Source organism: Spea bombifrons, chromosome 7, assembly GCF_027358695.1.
Source record: "Spea bombifrons isolate aSpeBom1 chromosome 7, aSpeBom1.2.pri, whole genome shotgun sequence".
NCBI classification, from domain to species: domain Eukaryota; kingdom Metazoa; phylum Chordata; class Amphibia; order Anura; family Pelobatidae; genus Spea; species Spea bombifrons.
In genome coordinates this window covers 30,824,778-30,850,567 of record NC_071093.1, presented here as the reverse complement: position 1 = coordinate 30,850,567, position 25,790 = coordinate 30,824,778, and the positions used below count along the sequence as shown (strand labels likewise).

Genomic DNA, 25,790 nt, shown 5'->3' with positions numbered 1-25,790 from the left:
ATTTAGAAAGTATGAGAGAAAAAGTGTGAATGAGAGTGTGAGTGTCTCTGATAATATTCATAGGCATTAATTAAAATTAAATCTATGTCCTTGACATCGGAAAATATATTACCACAGGTATTAAATGTCCCTTTTTATGAGGGACAGTCCATCATTCCTCCCCCGATGTCCTCTAGTCTAGGATATCACAATGTTTGATTTGACAACCCTAAAACTTATATTTAGTAAACTACGTTATTATTCTCCATAGAAACGCTTTGTAGAGTGCCATCAATAAGTAACAATGGCATCTAAAAAGTGTTGCTAAGGCCATGCCTTCTAGAACAAAAGTATTCATCTGGTCATTTGAAATGTTGAGTGATATATATTACTCACTGTGTAAATGTATACATTCCATCAAGCAAAAAGGAAAAGGCAGGAAAAAATCAGTTTGCCTTTGGTGAGCAGCAACCAAGTGATCAACAACGTGAACATGTCTAATAAAGCAAGTAAGTAATAATAAGTAAGCTCCTTGCAAATTTGCCTAACATTGAGTTAATTAGTGAATCCGCAAGTTGTCTTGTGAGTGTTAGCATGCCAAGCCATACAATCAGAGTTGAGTCTGCTCTGGACTAATTGTGGTGAGTCTCTAATTGTTTCGATTAACTTGTTTAGGAGGTGTTTGCCCAGATATCTACATTTTTTGGATTTATTAAATTCTTATAGTCATGGATTCCTCTTGAACAATCCAAGCATCAAATCATGCTAGGATTAAGTATAAATATTTTGGAATATAATTATGTAAGAACATGTTTCTATATGTTGCACTCTGCATTGCTTCCCGTTTGCATATTTTGACCAAGGCATTATATAATTTATGTATTCTATTCAAATAAACTGTATTTATTACAATACCCAGTCCAAACAATATAGGTTTCAGTTAGCATTTTGTATGATGCAGTCATTTATTTCTATTTTCACACATCTCATGATATAAGGTCTGTTGTCACTTTCTCAGATGTTTCTTCAAATCCAAATGGAAAACAAAATCTAAACTATTCTCTTGTTCCACAATTCATTTGTCAGAGTGATTGATTATTCATAAAGGTGAAACACTTACAAAATGTCATAAATCATTAAATATTTTATCAGAATGAAATGACAAATGTCTTATAATGTATATATAATGGATGTAGAATCCTCCTTATAAATTACATAGGAAGCCCTCCCATTGTAATACTCCTGCAAACCTTGGTGTAATAAAATTAGATCTATTTTTAACACTTGCAGTCCTAGGAAAAATAATGATATCCCACAATTCCTCAAAATAACAGATATCTCACTGACGTAAGGTAACTATCAATCATCAAATTCTGTTGAATATGCCAAAAAGACAATTCACTTTTCTAGTGTTGCTCATAGAACTGGTTGTGTAGTGGAGCCACTAGACATGAAGCTTGATCATCAAATGACTTTTCATGCATTCATAATATATAGAAATTGGAGTATGCGTTGTTTTACTATTGGAGTTTAAAAGTGAAGAATAAAGACTCGTACTTGACAAATTATCCATTTACGTTAATTTAATATTGTTTTTGTTTCAAGTTATTTTTAAGTTCATCATTACAATTGACACTTGTAAGATTGGTGCAGACAAATAGGTGACCCTGTAGGCTTTTTGAGTTTTAAGTTGGAGATTTTACCATGATGAGAATGCATATGTTTTTGTGGCTGCTTTTACTGCCTGTGTTGCTATAAATATACCCCTATTTTTTAATCTTTCTATGATTTAGTGTGTCCCATTAAACATGTCACATTGCTGCTTAAAACCTATTCAGGTCTTAATTTGTGTTTGCACAGCACAAAGATCAATAAAATTGTTGTCGATATTACAGCTCCCTTTTACATTATTCTTTGTTACATTTATGTTATATTTCAGAACACACTAACACTGTGCATCACAGCTAAAGTGTTTTTTTAGTGATTATCCATGCTGAAAGGCATACATTATGGACAAGAACGACAGAATCAATGCCACCAAGTGGAGAATTACAGGCATTATTTTAAAAATCGTTACTAGGAAAGAGAATGCAAAGTATGTGTCTTATTGATTATATTTACCATCACCATTGTAAAAGTACCATTACTGTAAATGTATAAAGTTAGAGATAAGCATTGGACATCAATGCCACCATAAGGGGTTTAAGTAAAATGCCAGCACTTCCCAGGCAGTGATACTCACAATGCTTTATAATCTAGTATCACATATGTTGTTAAGGCTGGTTTGATGGCAGAATCATCAGCTATGGCTCAACCAAATCTGCTTCTGTAAAGTAAAGGGGTGCTATTAACCAGTAGATCACCAGGCATTTGCCCAGTATGTCAGATGGCTAGTCCGGGCCTGTTACTAGTGCTCTAATATATTTAGGGCTTCATTCAGTGTACAGTGCTAGCCATACTTAGAGGTGAGGCTAGCCTCAATTAGAATTAAGTGGGTAGGAAAAGGCACGAAGTGGGCAAAAGCTGGGCGAGGAGTGAGTATAAAAAATGCAACTTCCCTTGTGAAAGATTAAAAAAAGGCTTGTTGCACTGGGCCAACCTGTTGTCATAATGGTCAATACCAGGCATATGTATACATAATATGTACAACATATGCAAAAGCCAATATAAAATAATATACTTCCATGGAGCTTTCAATAGTAAAATATATATATCACTAAAGACCAAGGTCATGTTTCATTACATTGTCATTCTTAATAAGTAAACACCACTCAATATGCTTCACTAGCTCAATAGGCTTGAATTTTTTTCTGTATTTTAATCAATATCCATTACATGTGTATTTGTCAAATATGTAAAATATGTGGAATTAAGAAAGATGAGAATATGGAAATGTTGATAAAGAGAAAAGGATTCATGTAAATGTCAGTAGGATGCATATTTCATACTTTGTTTAGCTGAATGGTTTCCAATATATGGAAAAAATAAGTTGAATTAACTATCCCTATATTACTTTATACTACAAGAGAACTTTGTTTTGCCAATACACATTCACTAAAATATGAAAAAAACATGCAAACAAACAGAACTAGTTAAATGCTTGTATTTTCTGTTATAAAAAATATGAAATAAATTATTTTGCTTCACCCATTGGAAAAATTGGAAAAAGAAATTGCATCTTGTTGCTTTATTATCTCTACTTTTCCTGATATTATACCGATTAGTCGTTCAGCTGTTGCAGGGTTCCAGTATACTAATTCAGGTCAGATTGCTTGCCGGCAGATAGCATGGAGTGATTTATGAATAAAATGTATCTCTGTTAATCTAATGACACATACATCTGCCATCATCCCTGGAAGCTGTTAATCGTAAACATGGTAAGTGGCCATATAGTTTAAAGGCTGTCATTTTACTACATTATATCGTGCCTTACCCAAATTGTTGAATAACATTTATTACTAGAGTGCTAAGCTTAGATGTTTCTACTTTTAATATGTATGTATGGATATACCAAAAACTATTCATACAGTATTATTATTTTGAGTATTAATAATAAAAGCAACAAAGAAAATGACGAGATAAGTTTAATATCATCTTTATAAATATGGAGATATACCTACTTCAATAAAAAAAAGCCTACATTATGTGTTATAGTTTCAGAATTAATAATAGTGCATTAAAATGTTGTAAAATTAAGTAATTAAGGGAATAGTTTACTTTTAGAGTTTATTATATATCCAAACATGTGGGTTTATGGCCAGCCCGAGGATTTTTAGAGTGCTAAAGGAACAATATAGTTGTCATCTGTCCTCCATGGGTAAGCAAGTACTATTGGCAGCAGTTGGGCCAACCAGGCATTTGCTTGACACCCCCCACACGTTCGCATGCAATCACGCCCTCAACCCCAAAACACAAAAAGAAAGAAAAAACACAAAAACTTTGGACTCTGGTCTAGTTCTAGTGCTTGTCCTTTGGTACCCCTCTGATCATGATATTTTGGTTTCTGACCTTTGACAGCCAGATTCCAGTGTCATTTGTCAAAGTGCCCTGCCTGAGTGTTTTCCTGCCGTGAATCAAGACTGTGGACTATCCTGTTGGGTGTTCTATGCCCTGCCTGTGGGATATCCTGCCGTGTGTCCAGCTTGCAATCTAATCACTAGTTACTGACTATAGAGCTGCTTGGGTGGGGATGAGTTAATTGGGGGTGCAGAGTTGTTAAGGGCTCTGTAGGTCATTTGAATTTGATTCTGGAGGGTATGGGGAGCCAATCGAGTGATTGGCACAATGGAGCAGAAGATAAGGAACGGTGACAGAGCTTAGTTGAGCTGCAGTGCTGAGCATGGATTGTAGTGGTGAAAGGTTCGAGAGGGGTAGAAGAGAAGTAGGGAGTTGCAATAATCCAGACAGGGTATCACAATGGAGTGGATTAATACTTTGTTTCTTGTGTGAGCAATGGGTGAATTTGGGAGATTTTTTCAGGTGAAAGAGGCAGAATTTGGTGAGGGAGTGGATATGAGGGATTAAGGAGAGAGCAGAGTCAACCAAGGCAGCAAACCTGGTCTGTTGGTTGGATGGTGAAGTTGTCAACGGTATCGGAGATGTCAGGAACTGTGGACAGAGCGGATGTTGAGATTACCATAAACATAGTCTTTGATATGTTAAGCTTCAGGTACTGCAATGATGCCATCCATGATGCAATTTAAGAAAGACAGTAAGTGAGGTGAGTTAAAAGAGAAGGTGAAAGGTCAGGAGAGGAAATGAAGATAAAGGTGTTGCCTGCACATAGGTGGTCCCTCACCGCTTGTCCTTTCACAATCTGAAATGCTCAATGTCTAAGCACTTGCACCCTATTTCAGAAAGGTATCTTTAGTGGTGGAACATTTGAAATGGACTGAAGAGATATCGTTTAATATACAAGTGATAGTTAATGCTGCATAATTGAGAATGATATTCAGACATTTCCTATAGATTTACATTTCTATATATTTCAGCAGTTCTAAGGGAAATGTTTTTGTTTCATTGAAAGGAAATATAAAATAGCTAAAAATATTACTTACAGGGAAGGGTGTTTTTTGACATGTGTACATGTAGAAAGCACCTTTAAATCCCGGGATATATAACCTTCACCCGTCTGGCTTTCCTTTAACTACTACAGATTCCTCGTCGTATGAAACTCCACTCTACATGTACCTTAAAATGGTTCAATTCTTTGAAAAGGCATAAGATTTTAAATTGCATTTGTTCTTTTTCATATATTTGATTAGAATGGGGAATGCAATTTCCTCTTTATTTGAGAACTTCCTAGGCATTATCTGCGGAGGGAACTGAAATGACATGAAAAGGATATTGTATTGCACAGCCTGATGAAAAAATATTTTACACAATATTAAAAATCTTAAAAGGTGCAGTAATGATGGCCAGGGAAGGCTGGTGGTACCTTTCCGCCCAGAGAGGAAGTACTACATCCACTGCATTTTACCCTAACTTGCCTGGCACTTGGTTTTTGTTCTGCATGTATGCAGTGTGATGTGCAATGTAACACTGGGTAATGTCCCCAAAGTTGGGACAGACCTGTAGAGTACATTTATCGGTTTGTACCTACAGTAAATACAGACACCACCTGGTATTAATATTTCCCTGGTTATAAACATGGGCATATAATATCCTTAAATAGCAGAGTCTTGTTTCTATGCCCTACATATTCTGAATTAGTTCTAATGGAGGTAAACGATGAATGTTTTTAGATTTAATGGACCATCTAATCACATTGTGAGGCTAGAATCTAGACAATGATCACTAATATATGCTACAACAATAGGTGCCAGCATTGGTATGCAATACAGAATAGTGTAGTGTATGTAGTGCATAATTTAATTTGATACTGGTTATTGATAACACTAACAATTAATAATACAGTAATACCTGCCAACATTTTATGTTTTTCAAAAGGATAAAGGTGCCAGCATTACAAGGATTATTAAAATTATTATATTATTGTGTTGGAATATTTTTATGAAATTTCCACCTCTAATTCTCTTGTTTCCGGTATGCATACTTATAAATAACCACATCACAAACTTTTTATTCCACATTTTAATGTAAATATGTCTATATAAGTTACAAAAGGCTCTTCAATATTGACTGTGCAAATCCTGCTAAGGTGGAAGGTTTTAAAAATATTCAGTAAAAATGGGATATCAACATAACCCAGCTAACTTGCCTTATATAAACTATAAAATATGAAGCCAACTATTTCTGAAGATTGACTTTCCAAACTGCAATTTCAGCAGTAGTGAAATTATGCTATTTATTGTTATTAGTAGTAGTATTAATAATTATATTTTTTTTATTTTTACATGAAAGTATAAACTGTGGGTATCATTTATAAATGATTTAATTACTATTTGCATGTGAATGCAAATCAGATGATATATACATTTGATGATAATGTGTTAGATTTAATGTACAGTATATGTAGTTGTATCTATCTCCTATCAAGGGGATCTGGACTCATTTTAGAGCTAGATTAGCATTAATGTATTTTGTTCAATTTCTTTGATAAGAAGTTTCTGCCTGAAGGGTTACATTGATCGGTTTGTACAAACAACGATTATTAATAAATGTAGTGAGAAAACTGTGCTGAACATGTGCACATTGTTAGGTGATTAGTGCATGTTGCTGGTGCCTGGGAGTTGAATCACTGGCTAGGTACTTAAAAGTTTAATGTTTGATTTCCCCTCCCACAGTATTGCATCATATGTATAACTTCATATGTTTTTTGGTAAGATGAGGTCATTTGCAGTTGTGCTTGAAAGAAGTGTATGGACAGTCCCTGGGAGCCATGAAATTTCAAAAAATATCCAATTAATCCTTATTGTTAATAAACTTCTGTTAATGTATGAATAATAATATCCAGGGGGGGAATAATTACAAATTAATCATATTTAAAACCGCATGTTTGCTATATGTCTCAAGAGAATTCTTAAACTGTTGACCTTAGAGAGTTAATTATACGAATCATGCTAACACCTATAGTTAATTGCTGTCAGAGATGTTACAGACATAGAAATGAAAAAGAACAATTTCAAACAGTGTCAGAGAGCACTAGGAGAACTGTAGGTAAATTGATTTAATGTCAAGTGTAAAGCAAACAGCGGCAGTGATTCAGGGCTGAAATGTTATCATTAGACATTTAACGATTTAGTTTTTTACTCCATTATTTCATGTGTTATTAAGCAAAAAAGGGAGATAAGGCCTGTATTTGGTACACTCTAGGCCTAGATGCATATAATAATGCATATTGCATTTTGGATGGACTACAATACATTATACTGGATGCAAATTGGCATAAAAGCACTGAAGTTGAAGAAAATTAAACTTTCACACTTGTTGTACTGTATCGGCAAATCTGAATCTGAGCTCCTATTGAAATCAATGTGAGTGGTGGTCACCAATTCCAACACTCAGGTAGCATACATGCGATTAGATGCTGCTAGCTTAGTCGATTTCCATGGGACCACAAAAAAACATGTGTAGGTAGCACACTTGTATAGACTTACAGCTTTTAGCAGAAGCGGCAAGGGGGTAGGGAAATGAAATAGTTGCAGTGACATGCAATCCAGTATGCATTCAAATAAACTGGTTTTGCCCCTTTACATTAATACAATGTTTAATCCAAGTGATAATGGATACTCACAAACTTTGCCATGGCTTTGGAAGAATAAGGTCACATGCAAAAGCTTAACATACCGTTATTAGAAAGTCAAAATAATGAAATGATGAATGGAATTAACAATAATTCAATGTTTATTAGACAAGGTGAATGCAGAAGGGAAAACTCCATTAAATCCCCAGTATCTAACACATTGCATACCAATACATATAATTTGTTAAAACTATTACAGAGATTGTACCGTCAGTAATTGGGCCCTCAAGGCCTCTTAAGGGATCACTTACGGTACAAGAAACAATCTTTAACATAAGTATCAATTACATATCATGTTTATAAGGGCACCAAAATATTTTTTAACAGATTCAAATTTTTGGTACTAAAAGACAGTGAGGTTAATTTGTAAATCAATAAACAAACTGAATCTGGGTGACACACAAGCTGCACAACATTTTAGAACACAAAAAAACTTAGGGAAATGTTAACATATGATTGGCACACATATTTAATTCGAATTTGAGGAGAAAACTAAAAATCTGTTTTTTTCCCCCCAAAATGTTTTTAAAAAAATGACACTTAGCTTGGTTACTCAACTATGAATAATTCTTTGGCTCTTAGTTTTTGAAATGACCCTGGGGACTGGGACTAACAGCCTGCGTTATGAATGAGCCGATTACAAATGTCTAGTTTGTATTGATTCAAATTTTCCAGATCATTAGGCATATAAAACTATATGCAATTCCGCATGAAGCAAACTTGACACTTCTTATATTAAAAACTATTGAGACTGCCCCTCTGCTACATGCATTCATCTTAAAATGTTCAATTATCTACACATGAACACTGCAATTAGTGGTAGATTTATCACAGGTAATAGAATCAGGTTGCATGGTTAAAACATGTCTAGCTTTCTAAGATATGAAGCAATCAGTGTCTCCTTCAGGCCTAATGGTTTGTCAGATAGTACTGATCAATAAAGACCGGGCTTGTTAATCAGTCTCTTCTATTTACAAACCTTTTTTGAGTGTATTGAGTAGGGAGATTACTGGATGGAGGTTGCCATGGGTTGTAAAGTATTTTCACATATCACACAAAGCTTCAGAACAAAATGCCATGTTTATCTTCTCCCATCAAGTGGTTGAATAATGTTAAGCCTAATTTATGTTGTTAAATACATCAATATCGCTCAGCAATATTTAGGTTGCTGAGGTCTTTTTTAAGATTTAGTGATAATGGATCTTTTTTAGGTCTTGTGGTTCAAATGAAATATTGTTAGCAAGATATCTATATTAAACAATTACAATAACAGTCTATTTATATCGCTATATTGGTTGCTTATAATGAAATATACAGTATATCTTTTCAGCAGGTCCCTCCTCGCCTGTTGTTTCTATAGGTGAAATTATTTTCTTATACTACTTGTTATGCCCTGTCTACCCATTATACAGCACTATGGAATACAATGGTATTATAAAGCAATTAATAAGATTTTTTTTGGTTGTTATATGACTATTTTATTGATATAGTAGTTATTTTTTTACTATTAATTAAAAAAATCTGTCATTTGGTTCTTGTTTTGTTTAGTGCCTATGTTTTGCATTCCTCAAATGTGTTATTTTTCCCCAATTATAATATAAAAATAATTTCAAAATATATACAAAATACAATATTTATCCAAACGAGTATGTGGTGCTTGACTGTTTGACATAGTGCTAAACAATCGTGAGAAATAATAGTATTAAAACACTTGTTGACTATTGCATTTTTCATTTTATCTGTTCCTTTGTGATGTTGTATTGAAACGCTCAGTTTATTTGTATGAATTCCATACTCTCGCAAAATGATCTGGACATTTGAATGCAAATAGCAAGTGGATTTTTTGGTATTTATTTACATATTTTATTTAACAGAAGAACATTACATTACTCCACAAATGTTTTGTCCATATTGTGTCTTGCCAAGCAAAACAAGTTGGGCTTGGGTATTCCTTAGTTCATCATAAAATATCTGAAATAGAAAACTATCATTATTGATGTTCAAGACCGGGGCCCTCTCATTCTGTACCAGTAGATCTAATGTTTATTCACATGATTGTTAATATTTATATTGTTAATTTTAATGTCATGAGTTTTATGTTCTCCCCTCATTGTTATAGTTATTTGACATGTGCTGGTACAAGCAAATGTCATAATAATCTAGGACCACTTAACTTGGGTCAAATCAACTCAACAATTTACTGCATGTACTTTGTTGTCTGTGCCTGAATGCAAGAGTTACACAGAAGTATAATTGATTTCTATATATATATTTTGTTAAATGGTTTTAACCCCTTAAGTGTCAGCTATGTAGGCAATGGTGTGCACAGACAGCTAGCCACATACAGTATGTAATCACTGAAAGTACCGTATTTGCTCGATTATAAGATGACCCTGATTATAAGATGACCCCCCCAAAATCTGAATATTAATTTAGGAAAAAAAGAAAAGCCTGAATATAAGACGACCCTATTGGAAGTTTTACCAGTAAATGTTAATTCATGTAAACTATTTTTTTTTAAAATAAAAGCTATGATTGAGAAAAATATTTTGTTTTTATTTCCTTTTATTTTCCGACCTGTTATGCCCCAGAAATGCCTTATACCCCCTATATGCCACTGTGCCCCATGATATGCCTTTTAACCCTCTAAATACCACTGTCCCCCATGATATACCTTTTAACCCTCTATATGCCACTGTGCCCCATGATATGCCTTTTGACCCCCTATGTGCCACTGTGCCTCCAGAAATGCCTTATACCCCTATATGCCACTCTGGCATTTAGGGGGTAAAAGGCATATTATGGGGCAGAGTGGCATTAAGGTGGCTAAAAGGCATTTCACAGAGCACTCTGCCTACAGAAATGCCTTATGCCCCCCATTTAACACCCTCCCCCCAAACTTATGATTCTGATTCCCTGGTGTGTTGTCCGGGCAGCAGGTAGACCTCTACGCGATTCCGGTGCGGGGAATTCTCACTGACAGCCGGGGAAGGTCTGCGCGATGAATTCCCCGCTCTGAACTCTCCTCACTGACAGCCGGGGAAGGTCTGCGCAATGGACACAGACAACCCCCGCTGCTAACCGCACCTCCTTCAGGCTACAGCGGAAGTTGTCTACGCGAATCTCTGAAAAACATTTTTTGCAGCGCTGCAGACTATCATTGTGCTATATAAATCAATAAATAATAATGTAGTTTAGTGGAACTGCACTTTGATCACCCTTCTCCTACCTGTCCTAGGGGAAGCCTTAAGTGTTTAATAGCACATAACACTTCCATACCTAATGTGTACTCCTAAACGCAAGACTTCATCTGTGGTGAATACAAGTATGCTGATCAATCTATGATTTATAAGCAGCTTTTTATTGCACATAAAAAGCTAAAAATTTCAATTTCTTGGACAAAAAGCAGGTCCATAGAGGGACTCACACATCTATATACATATAGTAATGTTTAATGTTTTTTTAAAAAAATGGATAATGAGTTTTTGTCCATAACGTATAATTAGTGTGCAGAAATATGCAAACTCTATTGTCCAAGTAGTTATGGACTACAAATCATTCAGAAAGCAAAGCCTAATAGGAATATTGGGCCACAGCAGCAAATGTGCAAATAGCTTATATCCCTATTTCAGTAATGGATTATTTCCCTTAGTTTGTGCTACTAATCAATTTATTGGCAACATTTTATGGATCAAAATATTTCAAGTGTGATTTCTTGGAATCACAATCAAGACAATCTACATCTGCTTGAACAAATACTTTTTTGGCGTAACTGAACATATTAATTTTAAAGCCATATGAAATATAAATGAACGGAATGCTCTGCCAAACGAATAGCTTGTACTTAAATAAAACTATGTTAAAGCATGAATTATCTGTAAATGAGACTTATCTTTTTTGGTGTAGTTTCATTATCCTTAATGGGCACTTTGTAACAAGTCTGTGCTTTGAAGTTTGTATTGTTAAAAAAAATGGTAAGTGTATCTTGGCGTTTAATGTTTTTAACTTAGCTCTTGTGAATTATTTTTCTTTTTGATTAGCCGACTGTGACATTTCAAACTTAACTGGATAGCTATATTTAATGATAAAGGGAATGATAATGAATAAAATGATTAATCAAACGATTAATATGTTATAACTAGAATTCTAGGAGGTGTGGCTTGCTAACTTCCAGGAACTAAAACGTAGATGCACCAAATTGCATTTAGTACAAAGCATTGCAATCCATGCAAAACAGACTGCAATGTGCATTTGACATTAAAAATCAATTTTATGTTCTAGAGTGTACCTTAAAGATTGAGAAATTCTTTACCACAAGGCAGTATGATAAAGAGTTAATTGTGTTTAGTAGATGGGGCTTAGGTAAATGAGTTAAAACAAACACAAATGCGTATCTGTCAAAAATGTATTATGTGAAAACAATTGTTTTAAAACATAAAATAACATATTTTCTATAATTGTATTTTAATATGATACTAGTAAAAACAATGTGATTGGAGTTCCCCTTTAAGAAGAATTAATTTGATTATGTTGGTTGTTCACAGAGACCTTTTAGCCTAAAGGAAATGTTTCCTTTAATGTTTGATGTCATACTTTATAATCAACTTATCCAACTTATATTTATATTTCAGATGTTGGGAACTAAGTGCCGGAGACATTAAATGGATTTATCAAGCACCAATTTTAGCAGCTATTGGGGTGAGTAACTAGACTTAACATGTTTTTAAATTATAAACACTCTATTTTTAGCTAAATGTTACAATAAACAGGACTGATATGAAAATGCTAATAAAATGCATTAACATGCATTTTTGTATACAGCCTTCAATTGAATTTCCTATAATTGTAATGTAAAAAACATAACTGCAGTACTGCCCTAATGCTTAATCATATGCATACTATAATAAACAAAGTCTCACATCATTAGATGAAAAGACCCTGCATCAATTATTTACTTGAAATTATAATGACTTAAAACGTAAGAGGGTTAATTAGTTAGCACCTGTTGTTCAGTGACTAATTTAATGCATGTTTCATTATACAGGAAAACATTTCAGGAATAGTTCCATGAAAGGTTTAATCTACTGTACATAATAACTTTGACTTGCTCATTCTTGGCATTTTGCTTTAAAATCAAGGTTAAGTATAACATTCAAGAGACAGATAATGGATATTTGCAGCTTGACTTTGTTATTGTAACTGTAATAACTTATTTGATCTTGTGAAAGATTGAGACATATGTAATTCATCTTATTAAATAGGATAATACCCAGAACACAGCAACAGCACTTGACATGTTGATCATCTATATACCTGAAGAATACCATAGTTGGCTACCCCTTAAGTCACTAGCACAACCGTGATGTTGGAATGTGCCTTCTGTGTTGCTGTAAAACATCATATTGTAAATCCACAAATTATAAGTCAGAACTTTAAAAGACAACTCCCAATTTTCATGTAAAATGCATTTTGAAAACCACTTTTACATGAACTATAATGTATTTTACTGCATGCAAATAAGCGGTAGCATTCTTTAGCTTACTGTAGTAGAGTCAAACCTGGGAACTCTCCAGGTGTGGCCTGGAGTACTCCATGAGAAGCACCGCTTCTCCAGATCAACACCCCACTCCCCGCCCATTTCTTCTTTAAACGGGGTGTTTCCTGCGATGTCCACTGACATCAGTGGGCAGTCCTGGCTGCGTCACTCAATGGTAGGCTCCGGGGAGCTGAGGTCTCTTTGAATCAATGAATTGATAATTTAATATGACTGGGAGCAAAGCAGGAACTATATGCAAGTATTCTTCCTTATTATAATGTAATAAAAAAAAATAAGAGTTTACACTGACCCAATAAGATAAATACATTAAAATAGTGAAAAAGGCATTTATCAAATGTATCAGCTTATAATGCTGAGGAACTGAAGAAAGAGACATATATTATGAGAGGTAAGGTTGTTACCAACTCGATTGTACCAGTTTCTTATTGTTTGTGATTTTACATTTATCCCACTGACACTAATTGTAAAGCGCTACGGAATTTAGTGGCACTATATAAATAAATGTAGTATAACTCATCCTATATAGTCTTTTTTTAGTCTCTTTTTTAGCACTCCAAATCTAAATCTTAAAACAAAATGCATTTTTGATTTTACACAAGTAGTTGCATTGCGGCCATGCATTTTTCACAACTGTTTTAGTTTGGACAAAGCTAGTTTTATACTTATGATTGTCTAAGTGTGCACTGGTCTGGCTAGCGCCGTCATGGCAGTAGACTCTGGTAAAGATGAACTTAAAAAGCTTTATTCAACTGCCTGGTCACTTCTTACTTGTCAGAGGTTGCATCTTGTTATTGGGATCTATACATTTTCCCAGGAATTGGCTGTTACAATACACTAAGGGTCTCAGCCCCCTTAGCACCCCAGGTTCCAGTACAGTGAATTGCCCTGGAAACAGATTGCTTAAGATGTGGCACAGGTCCCTTAATTACAGGACTGTTACTGGGCAATCTAGGACACATGGCCGATGTTAAGATGTCTTAATTTCCCAGACATGCTGTCTTCTTTACATGGATAATGCCAACTTGCAACCTTGCTGTAATGTGTAGCTTTTACATTTGGAATTAAATTGTTTTATGCCAGGCTCGGCTCTTTTCAGACAAGATGGGTATCTTATGTTGTACATCCTTCTGGCACCTAGATGGTTATTTATCTGAGGATGTTGTATATACAATTAAAAAAACCCAGTACTTGGAATGAGCGGACCATGAAGCATGACAAAACAAAAAGTATCCTTATTAGTGGAATGTGATTTCTGAAAAGCAGCAGGCCAGCAAACATATTAAAGGTGATATCCAGCTATTTATTTTCTGTGTTAAATGCACGTCATAGACTTGATATACAACAGAATAATAAAGAGCATTGGAGGTAAAGCTAGGATTAGAAAAATATTTGGTGGTGATATGTGATGCAAGGCAACATGGCAAGTTGCGCTATAGTAATATTTCATATAAAATATTTACAAGCTAGATTTATAAACGTGATTTCTTGTTTTCACTACTGTTTAAATTGGCAAGCGTCATAATAAAGTACGTCGTATCTTATAGGAAACCAGAGCAAATGTAAAATAACAAATAATCAATGAATGAACTATTCTAAATGTGGCACATGAAAGATCTTCGAGTACATTCAGAGTGAACGGAATAAGCAGAACAGCCGTTCAATAACACAAACCAAATTATTCTCATCCTTTCTGCCTTCTAGGCAAAAAACAAAGAGGATGAAGCCTTAGGTCATGCTGTCCTATAGGGTGACCACATTTTGTGATTCGGGAACAGGGGTCTGCTTTCCTTAGAGGTGTGACTTTATTGAGGGCTTGGCTTCAGCATCATGATAATTCAAATTAAATTAAATAAATTAATGTTAAAATTAAATATTAACATGAAACCTGAGCAATGCATGTGCTTCCAAATATTGTGTTCTTAGGGGCACTGTAGGGTGGGACAGTCCATCTGACACCTTACACATACATTAACCCTATAGATATATATATATATATGAGTTTCTGTATACGTGCTGTCAGGCTTCTCCACTTACATCATCACTATTAGTTGCTTTAGTATGCCCAACAAAAGTGGATGCATACGAGTGGATTTTTATTTAGGAAGGTGGCAGGTCTATACTAACAACTACAGACTCAACAATGAAGGAGATGAAAGCTGTAAACTTGCTGTCAGGGGCCGATACAATGAACACAATCATGCCATGCATTTACAAAATACAACATATTTTAGTGAATTTATTCAATATTTTTACCAATACTTTATCTATTTTTCAGTTAAATTTCATCCTGTTCCTGAACACAGTGCGGGTACTTGCAACAAAAATCTGGGAATCAAATGCAGTTGGTTATGACACCAGGAAACAATACAGGTAGGACTTAGGCTTTTTTATATTATGTAGCAATTAAAAAGATGAATTTTCTTTCTTCCTTAAGGTACTTGCTTTCTAGGAGCTTGAAGTTCTTAGTGGAATTTAAATGTGTTTCCTCTACTCAATTACTCAAGTCACTTTCTTAATAAAGAGTAAAAGGTATATTTTCAAGAACAGCCTCGGGGGCGTGCTAAGGTGGGTGCCGCAGGTGCACAGCACCCAGGCAATAAGTAACCAAGATGCCCAGCATGGAAAAGTAACTTGTAATATGTGACATTTCGGCAGTAGGGTGGCAGCAAAGTGTCAGCTCTAGAGCTGCAGTGAAGACAGGGCTCAGCGCAAGGTGGTAAAGCTATGCAAGCTGTATTGATGAAGGGGGAGAGTGAGTTTCTGTGTATGTATGTGTCAGTGTATGGTGTTAGAGTGTTGTGTATGCTAGTGTATGGTGTTGGTGAGTGTGTTTAAGTGCATGATGTTAGAGTGTGTGCGTTACTATATGGCTCTAGAGTGTACATGTGCTAGCATGAGTGTGTGTGTTTGTATTTGGTATCAATGTGTGAGGTGGTGTTAATGTATGATGTTAGCATGAGTGTGTGTGTGTCAGCATATGGCGTTAGAGTGTCTGAGGTGAGCCTAGGATTAGTGGCAGGAGGGACATAGGATATGTATTTGTGTAAATGTACGAGTAAGTGTAAGAGGGAATGTGTGTGTGTTAAAGCAAGTTTGTGTGTGAATGTGTGTGTTTTTGTTAAGGGGTGTACCCAGGCTCTGCTGAGCTGGCTCACTACTGCACATCCCCTAAAACAATAGTGTCCTTGTTTGACCATTAGAGATGTAGTGGGTCATTTTTAAAGGTTGTTAGTGTCTTATTTTGAAGGTATAAATATTATCAGTATTGCTTTATTATATCAGTATTGTGTTATTTATTGACTAGTGTACTGCCATGAGTATATTCTGCAAAGGAAAAAGCAAACTGATGTGATGAAGACATTATGGGAGACATGCTGTGCTATGGCTGTGCATGGTTACATTTGTGTTGTACTGTATATTGTATCGAAGGACCAAAACATAGGGTAATATGGAGCTTAACCCCTTAAGGACAATGGGCGTTCCCTAAACCCATTGAAAACAATGCATGTACGGGCTTTGTCATTAAGGGTTAATATAAGCCCCAAAATTGTGTAATGTAATCAAACTTTACTGACCTTAATTTGCAACATGTCATCCAAATACACTGAAAGCTATTTAGTAAGTATACAGTATTAACAGCAGAAAAAGTAGAAGAAAAACTATTTCTTAATTTGTATATTTTTTTTGTAGATTTCAAATAACTCCTCAATTCCTTTGGTAACTTCAATTTTCAGTGTTTGTAAAGGCTTAACCTTTTCACAATCAGCACATATATCAGCACATATGTATATTTTAAAAGGTTGATCATGATGGTCTTTAATATTATGTTATATGGCACAGGATGGTTTTCTAGATCAAAAACTGTTATAGTAGATAGTTCCATATTATCTGCAAAATTCAATATGATATTATGAATGCCACGTTTCCCGCTGAGAATATTTATTTTGTGATAAATTTATGCTAAGGCAGCACAGGAGCTTTTGTACATACATATAACCATAAATATGTGATTATAAGACATCACTTACGTGTGGTGAAAACATTCTCGCCTCAGTGAGATTATTTTATGTATTTTTATGTTTAGATTATACATTTACGTATATAATAGTATATTATATACTATTATAAGATATATTATAAGATAATATGATGCATTATCCACATTTCAAGATTTATGCGGCATGGGGCATATGTCATCTTCTCATTACCTAAAAAAGCAGTTGAGTATAACAGATAACAGGTTCTGTTGTTAACTTCGAACATACACTGCTATGCACTACAAATTTGTCACCCACTAGATTCACTGAAACATTTTCAGTAACGGCTCTTCTGTCACATAACTTTGCCCAAACTGACCCATATCTATGGAACATGCTTACGGCTGATCTGGTGAAGGCTCAAGGCCACCACGCTTGGCTCATCAGAGGGAGCCAAGCTTCCTAAACACCTTTTCCTCTTTTGTCTTTGTTCCCTGTGTATCGGAAACACAGAATAGCATATCTGTAGGGCAAATTCAGCTTAGCAAGTCATAGATTAGCCTGGTTAGGCTCATGCACTGCCATGGCCGCCTCACCTACTTCTAAACATACTTCCATATCAACTCAAACTGCTTCCATCCATTATAGCTAAAAACTCAGCTTTTTAAAGACTACAATTCCTTCAATGAGCACTAATAATAATAACAATAACAATAAAATATATCGAACATTTTACCTGTGTATGAGGTATTCCAAGCTGCCATCTTGCTATATTGCCCAAGATAAGCGTTACATTATACAAGGCAGGCTGCAAGTTAGAATGCATTAAATTCACTTTGGAGTCAAATAATATATAAACCTGTACATATTAGAGCTTTGGAAATAAAATGTACTTTGACTGCAATCTCATTTCAGGAGACAGAATATACAGTGTGCAGATAGCCTCCTAGATGGCTTGTCAAGAGTCAGGTAAAATATTCTATCAGTATGTCATTTGGAACAAGTGACATGCAAATTATTGTTCTTCATTATGCAGATCTAATTTACAATCTGATCCAAGATAGGTTTGTACATCTAGCATACCCCATATGCATATAGCAAGCTAATTTGCATAAATGAATAACCATTTTTGGATTACAAACTTTATTTTCTCTTATTCTTAAACAAAATTGAAAAAAATTAGATGTCAAACTCTATAAATGCTGAAACCAACATCCTATTTCAATTCCTAAAAATATGATTAGGCATTTGTGAAACACCGCATAAATAAAATAAGGGATCCGAACCTCACAAGGAGAAAAACAGAATAAAGTGCATACTGCAGTATTGTCAGTAATATGCACATATATTTTTATGAGACGTATACTGTCAATGCTCACTATTTGCAGCTCTCTTAAGCAGGCTTCTCAAATTTCAGTGTTAAATATGAGAATATCCAGTCTTCATGGAGCAATTGGGAAGCATTTAAAGATTTATTACAAAAAAGGCATAAATCTTAAAATGTAAAAACAATGGGTTGCCGAGATAAATGCTGCAAGTGGTGAAACGTGTTATGGAAGATCATGAAGGACGTCCTATGCCAAGTTGTAGTACTGTGTGCTCTTATTTGAATGCTTCTCAGTTTGCCAATTCTAGAATGAAGACTGGTAGACTGTGACATCTCACATTTGACACAGAAACCAGAGAGGTCTAACTAAAAGCCCTGGACTTAGTGCATACCTGACATTTTTGTGAGATCCATCAAAATGTGGGTCTCTCCCGGCATAAAAATACCATAGTTGCGAACATTTGAAAAATAATTCCAGGGACACTTTGCAAGCGCAGAGCAATCAAGTTTATATTTAGTCGACCGCACCCGTAGCTAAAACCACACACCTGATTGAAAAGTCCAACCCACCTCAATTTATGTTCATTCACCACTCCACTGCTTTTGGTAATTCTGGATCCATGCTTTCAATGTAAACCACTCTACCCCATCTGATTAGACTTGTTCCAGATTCTGTTAAAACCAGTCGGCTACCAAGCGTCTCAAGTTGAAGACGTGTTGAAACCACTCCCCTGACTCAATTTTCATGTTCTTTGTTTAACAACCTATCCGATATTTCTAATGATCTCTGTTTGTGTGCAAGTCATCCAACATTGGTCATTCTAGGCCATTTTGATGTAAGGTAATTATAGTTAAAGGCTAATGACGTCCAAACTACATCACCATCCTTGTTAGTGTTTTGGTCACAATTTAAAGCTAGGCTGAGCCAGGAACTTTATGCTCTAAAATCCAAGCCAAACAGATCCAAGCCAAGAGCATGAATGATTATCCACACTGACACTTATCATACACTCATTCAAGCACACAGCAATTATTGCCATGTATATAGTTACCATGTCATCTAGGACCCCTGTTGTATCTTTGCATTTTAACCTTATACATGCTGCCTGGCAGAAACTAAGCTGGATAGCTGGCTTAAGCCTACCTGTCTTGTACCCATAGTACAATAACTCCCCTCTTGTATCACTTCAGGGCTTCTGGGTACAAACCCCTCCTCTTCTTGTTACCCCTAGGCCACATGTGTGAAAAACAAGCCTTTAATTTCCCACTTAAAAATAAATAGAATACCTAATTGGGTGAATTTGTGCTAGATTCCAGGCTATAACTTAGCAGAACACAAGTTTTAAACTAAATTTAATAAATAACATGATAATAACATTAAAAAAGAACATTTAACCCCTTAAGGACAATGGGCGGTCCCTAAACCCATTGAAAACAATGCATTTTGAGCCCGTACATGTACGGGCTTTGTCATTAAGGGGTTAAAAACAGGACTACAAAAATAAATAAAATATGATAGCAAACATCAGAAAATAAAACTTCCAACCTGAGCAGTATAATCAGATTAATTAAGATAGTACCAACATTAAAACATAATTTTTAAGTGCAAATTAGTGAGAATTTTGAGAATATGAGAGATCTTGTTTAAGATCATGCTACAAAACCATTAGGTTTCAGACTTCAACGTGATATCGCCTATAGTGATTACTAAATAGTGCAACAAACATTTTTACATTAAAATGTCAATAATAGAAATAGTAATGCTTTAATTAATATGTTTACGTTTCTTTATTAAATGCTGCATCTGCAGGATTTGCTTGTGCGCTTTGTTCTTTTTGCTGTTATATATGTGATTTCTGAGCTTTTTTCGCAAGTTCTGCTCAGGGTTTTCATTCGTAACATGAAACAGATGACAGTACACACTTGTGCTTGTTTTGGATCTGTGTTTTGGGTCTTTTCCAGGTTTGCACGTTTACAGAGTAGAGGGTATTTTTCAGACCAGATGAAGGATACTTTAGAGTCTAAATATGTTGCAAAATGCTATCAATGATCACAGTAGCGTGAACTTCATTCAGTCCAAGTTCCGTCTCTCTTGATATTTGATAAAGTTTTTACTCTGACTCCAAACTGTCTACTTCTTCACCTGAAATAATTCCAGGGAAACCATTCAAAAGACCTGTTATAGCTTCATACTCTACATAAAATCATTTTTGCAGGTTATCTCACTTCTGAATAAAACTATTTGATGGTGTCTTTATCCAGATCATCTTCATGGATTTGGATATACCGCTTGGTTGCAAATCTAATGAACATACGCCTGTCATTTTTTTTGGTTTTCTTTGCAAGCAAAGTTAAGTTCCAACAACTTTTCTTCGTTTCTTTTTTGGCAAAAACCTCTGGCTTAATTAACTTCATATTTGTTCAAAATACTTTTGGCTCACTCAACTGCAGCATGATGTTAAAATTATCCAGATGATAATACTGCCAAACCAATGCCAATCCAATTTAAACCATTGTAACTTTTCCCATACCAGGTGTTTGTCTCGCTCAGTTACCTTCCTTCTTCCTCTTCCACTGCCATCTTCTTGTTCATCAAAATATCCATTTAATGCATCTCATTATTTCCAAGCGTTTTTTTGGCTAAGTAATCGTGCTGAACGGTGTTTCAGGACTTTTCTGACTTACAGTATTACAGAAAATCATAAATTCTCTTAAGTCTTCTTTCCTGGAGCATGCCTTTTGAAGATGATCGTAGGTATCAATAAAAAGCTGTTCTATATTTACTGAACCCTTTTGATGCTCATTGACTTAATAGATGAGACAAATGACATGGACAACCAACATCAAACACTTTTCTTTTATTCTACCTAGCAGACTGTTGTGTCTGCCAACCATGACACTTGCATTGTCACTGCTGTAGGCAACACAGTTCTTCTGATCTAATCCCTTCTGTGTTATGACTTTGTTCAGACCATTAAAAATGTTATATCCTGTGGCTTTGTTGCATAGAAACCTATCAAGCAATGATGTCACAACATTTATACAGTCATTATTGAGGTGTCTTAAAAGAACCAGGAACAATTGCCATCTGTTGCTATTGCATGACATCCTTCGTTGGTGCACATCAGTGAATTTAGCACCTTCTTTTGTGCTTCTGGTGTTATGATGCCATTGCATAAATGTGTGTCTTTTGTTCCCCCACAAGCAAATCTAGTAGCAGTATCTCTTGGGAACATTTCGTTAAAAAGCTTTGCAGCATGCTCCCTAGATAAGAATGAGATATAATGTCCAATCAAGAACGCTGTCCACAGCAGTGCAGCTCGGTTGGCTTGCTCATCTAATGGATCTATACTGAATGTAGAAACCCAGCTTGATAATTTGTTACTTGTCATGCCACTTTCACGTAAAGCAGCTCAGTCTACAACTAAGTGTTTTTATATGGTCTTTGATATTGTTTATTCTGTGCGTAATGCGTATGTCCTTAGAACAGAGGGCATATTCAGCAGCCATCTGACTTTTCTTTTGAAAGTCATTTGGATTTCCCTTTGGTACATACAGACCTTTCACTATCATCTGGTTGGCAAAGATCGGTTTCTGTGATAATGGGTTCTGGTTCTTCAATCTCTTCGGTCAACCTCACTTCTGACAGAGAAGCAGTTGATTTCTCTCTTTCAACATCAAGTGTAGCAATTTGCTGACTTCCCTTGGTTGCCAGTCTCACAACTTGCGGAGCATAACTTCAGACAGGTTGGGTGAATAATTTCTCCCCTCTTTCCTGCTACTCTAAGAGCAGAACCTGATTGTCCCTGTCCTGTTCCCCTTTAACATATATGTCTGTATGATATCTGCTGTGACTGTCTCAATGTAGCTTTGTTCTGCTAGGCCTACAGACACTCATGACTTGCGAGTGCCCTCTTTTCTGGCTCTATATCATCTAACAGAAAAACACCAAAGTGCTCAGAAGGCAACATCTCTACAGCTTCTATAGTATCTGCTCTACTATGCTCAGATTTCTTTTTGAAGAAATGTAAAATGCTTAAACTTTTGAAGCTCATAGTTTCTTTTCCAAATTCTATAAAGCCTTCTGTAATTAAAACACACGCAGATTTCTATTGTACGTGCCACACTGAAAACCAGCTAAACTAAAAATCTAATGTTTTATAGTGTTACATTGTGTAGGACTAAATCAGTTCTTCCTTTAAGAGATTAATATTGGATTCTACAAAGTGTTATTGCTGTGTAATCTCTTAACCTCTTAATTTGTAACAACAAATATTCTATTTTTTGTTGCTAAAGAAACAAGAAAATCTTAACCTGTTATCACTGAAAGGTTTGTAAAACAAAATCTGTTTTTTTAGGCCATTTGCACATGACTAAATTATCTGAACGCTAATTAACATACAATCCTCCCTGCTAATCTGCAACAAGTATTTGTGTAATAAAAGGATGAACTGCGGACGTAGAGCTATCACACAAAAACAAAAAGATGAACTTTATTCCAAGTATCGTGTGCATGAACTAGCAAAATGCTTTGGGTCTCTGGTTAAGGATGGATCTTGTTACGTTGTTAAGAACAACTCATGATGAATAATGGACTGTGCATTGCCCCTGAGCTTCTATCCCCAATATCTGCCTTGTCCCACCTTGAGCTGCCTTGTCCCACCTGAGGACCCATTTTCACAACCCAGACTATCAGGCATTAAGGGATTGGTTCTTAAGAGTCTAATGAGTGGGCAGTGGGGTGATGATCCAGAGTTTAGGTGGCAATGGGCCCTCAAATGAGTATCTGGGATAACACCACATTGCAAGACTATCACCCACCTGAGCTACTGTTACCCAACTCTTTGCCCAAGGGTTCCACCCTTCGCAGCCTGGAATATTCAAAACTTTGTATTGCTCATGTTCTTCAGGCAACCACTAGTGGCTGCTCTTCCCTCTCTGGAAGCACCCGTTATTGATTGTTTGGGACAGCTGAGCCTGATTACCTGTGTGGAGTCCTGCCTATTTTAACCTGCCCTTCAGTAAAGGCTTTGGCATTAACGTATGAGGACCGCTTTGCCCTGCCAGTGGGCTTCCAGCTGTCTGTCCTGCCAGTGGGCTTCCAGCCGTGCGCCCTGCCAGTGGGCCTCCTGCCGTGCGCCCTGCCAGTGGGCCTCCTGCCGTGCGCCCTGCCAGTGGGCCTCCTGCCGTGCGCCCTGCCAGTGGGCCTCCTGCCGTGCGCCCTACCAGTGGGCCTCCTGCCGTGCGCCCTGCCATTGGGCTTCCTGCTGTGCGCCCTGCTTTTGGGCCAAACGTATTACCTTGTACTTACTTGTCCTGCCAGTTACCTCAATATAGACTATATCTCAGTATTCTGTCTGTGGTGTCTTCCTTTGCACCAGTCTGTATCTTCTCTCAGCTATGAGGCATTGTGGGGTACAGACAGAACCCCAAGTATCCCTTGCTACTGGGCTCCTACCGGACCTGCTCGCCCGGGTCCTGACACCAAGCCTTCTAGGGCATAAAGGGCATGCTATGGATGAAAGCTCAGGGACTGTGCCTGGAATGACACCATGTTGATGGACCATCACACTCCCTCACATAAGCTGCTATCCCATCCTTAAGGAGTTGTTTCTTCATCCTTGACAGTTTAGAGAAAAGGGATGGACCATTCAAAGGTAAGAACAATTCAGAGGGCTGACTGGCCCTGAAAGACCCTGTTAAGAGCCAATCAACCCCATGTGCTGTGCTCTCCTGCTTCCAAACCATTTACCAAACTGAAGGTGAAAGGATGGATCCTCAATAGGGGTACACAGCAGCTCAGGTGGATGAAGGACAACTCATAGGGTGATTGTCAGGGACTTGGTCCATACAGATATGTTCAGGAGTTATTGCGCAGTAGCGGAGTTGGACATGGCCTGGTGCAGGGCGACTGCACTCACCCGGGTTTTTTTTTTTAAATGCTTTGGTGTTATACTTGGCGAAAAGTAAAATTAAAATCTTTCTTTTTATCATTAAAGTTTCTGTTCTTTTCCCTTTAAAGGTCTTCCCTTTCCATCCCACTTACTTGCTTTAAACTACAATTTCCTTTATTTATTATTAAGTTCCATGGCTTGTGTTTTAAAGTCAAACTCCTTGGAATAGTTTAATTTGATAACGTTAATGCACCGCTAATGGAATCTGACCATTCTGGATTTCCATTGCCCTGAAAGAAAAGCAATAAATCTTCAATCTGACATTACGAAATAATGCAGAATGAAAATAAACAAGGGTGCAAAATGTCACTATTATTAAGCTTATAACATTATTTTTACATCTGACAAATGTATAGCGCTTTTAAAAATCCACATTAGTGTAAATATAACTTGCTATTTGGGAAATGACGCATCAGCTGACTTGAAATTAATATAAAGTGAATGAGCCTAATGATCTGTAAGAGCAGATTTTTCACAATCATAGCTTTTTTGTATAGCTAAAGACTGTAGGACTATTGTAATTTAGTTTAACTTTTCTTGTGTTTGTGTTTGCTTCCGTTTGTGCTTGGATTGCTTTTGTTTATATGTTAATAGGGAGATGACTCAGACAAGAAATAATGAAGCATAACTAAAATGTATAATGAATGTATAAGCTTCTATTATCTTAGTTCAGTTTCCAAAACAAGGAGTTTTTTGGGGCTCCTTTTTTCCTATTTAAAATATTTGTTTTATTGGGGTGTACCAAAAGCTTTTGTCCTGTACTCCAGTTTTGTGCTGTTTTTAGAGGCTCTAATACACTTGAACAGAAGAAATATATTGTAGTGACTAATTTAGTAAAAAAGATTTTATGTACAGTGCTGCTCCACTCCATTAATTCTATTAAAAAAAGGTAATTTAATGAATACATTTTGGTAGGTAATTGTATATTTATTTGAATGGAAGTTGGGATTGATTTGCTCCAAGCAAGTTAAGATTTTATGGGTTCTGTTAATTCTGTTAATTTTAGTGTTCTGTCTTCTTACACGTTCACTCAGTGTGCAGTCTGACATTCAGTATAAACCATTCCTGTCTTCCAAATAAGAGGACTGTTCTTTGTAGTTTAACTTGTTTATTGGTGAACAGGTTGTTGAGTATATATGGCAAAACAGGATTACACACATGTAATGTGATGTGGTAATGTGATGTGATGTGGTAAAACAGATATGCTATTACACAGATGGTGGAGTTTTGGAAGGAGACATACAGAAACAGCTCTGATGATGAGTCCTGGTGACTGAAGACTGTAAAATGG

The 25,790-nt window shown here is 36.0% G+C and overlaps 1 protein-coding gene across 1 annotated transcript in view; it reads left to right on the top strand.

The window, feature by feature from the left end:
- PTH2R (parathyroid hormone 2 receptor) overlaps positions 1-25,790 on the top strand; it is a 100,892-nt gene that overhangs the window by 61,297 nt on the left and 13,805 nt on the right. The window contains exons 9-10 of the mRNA XM_053471466.1: positions 12,316-12,382; positions 15,517-15,611. Of these exons, the coding sequence (XP_053327441.1) occupies positions 12,316-12,382; positions 15,517-15,611 (162 nt within the window). The remainder of the gene's footprint in view (positions 1-12,315; positions 12,383-15,516; positions 15,612-25,790) is intronic.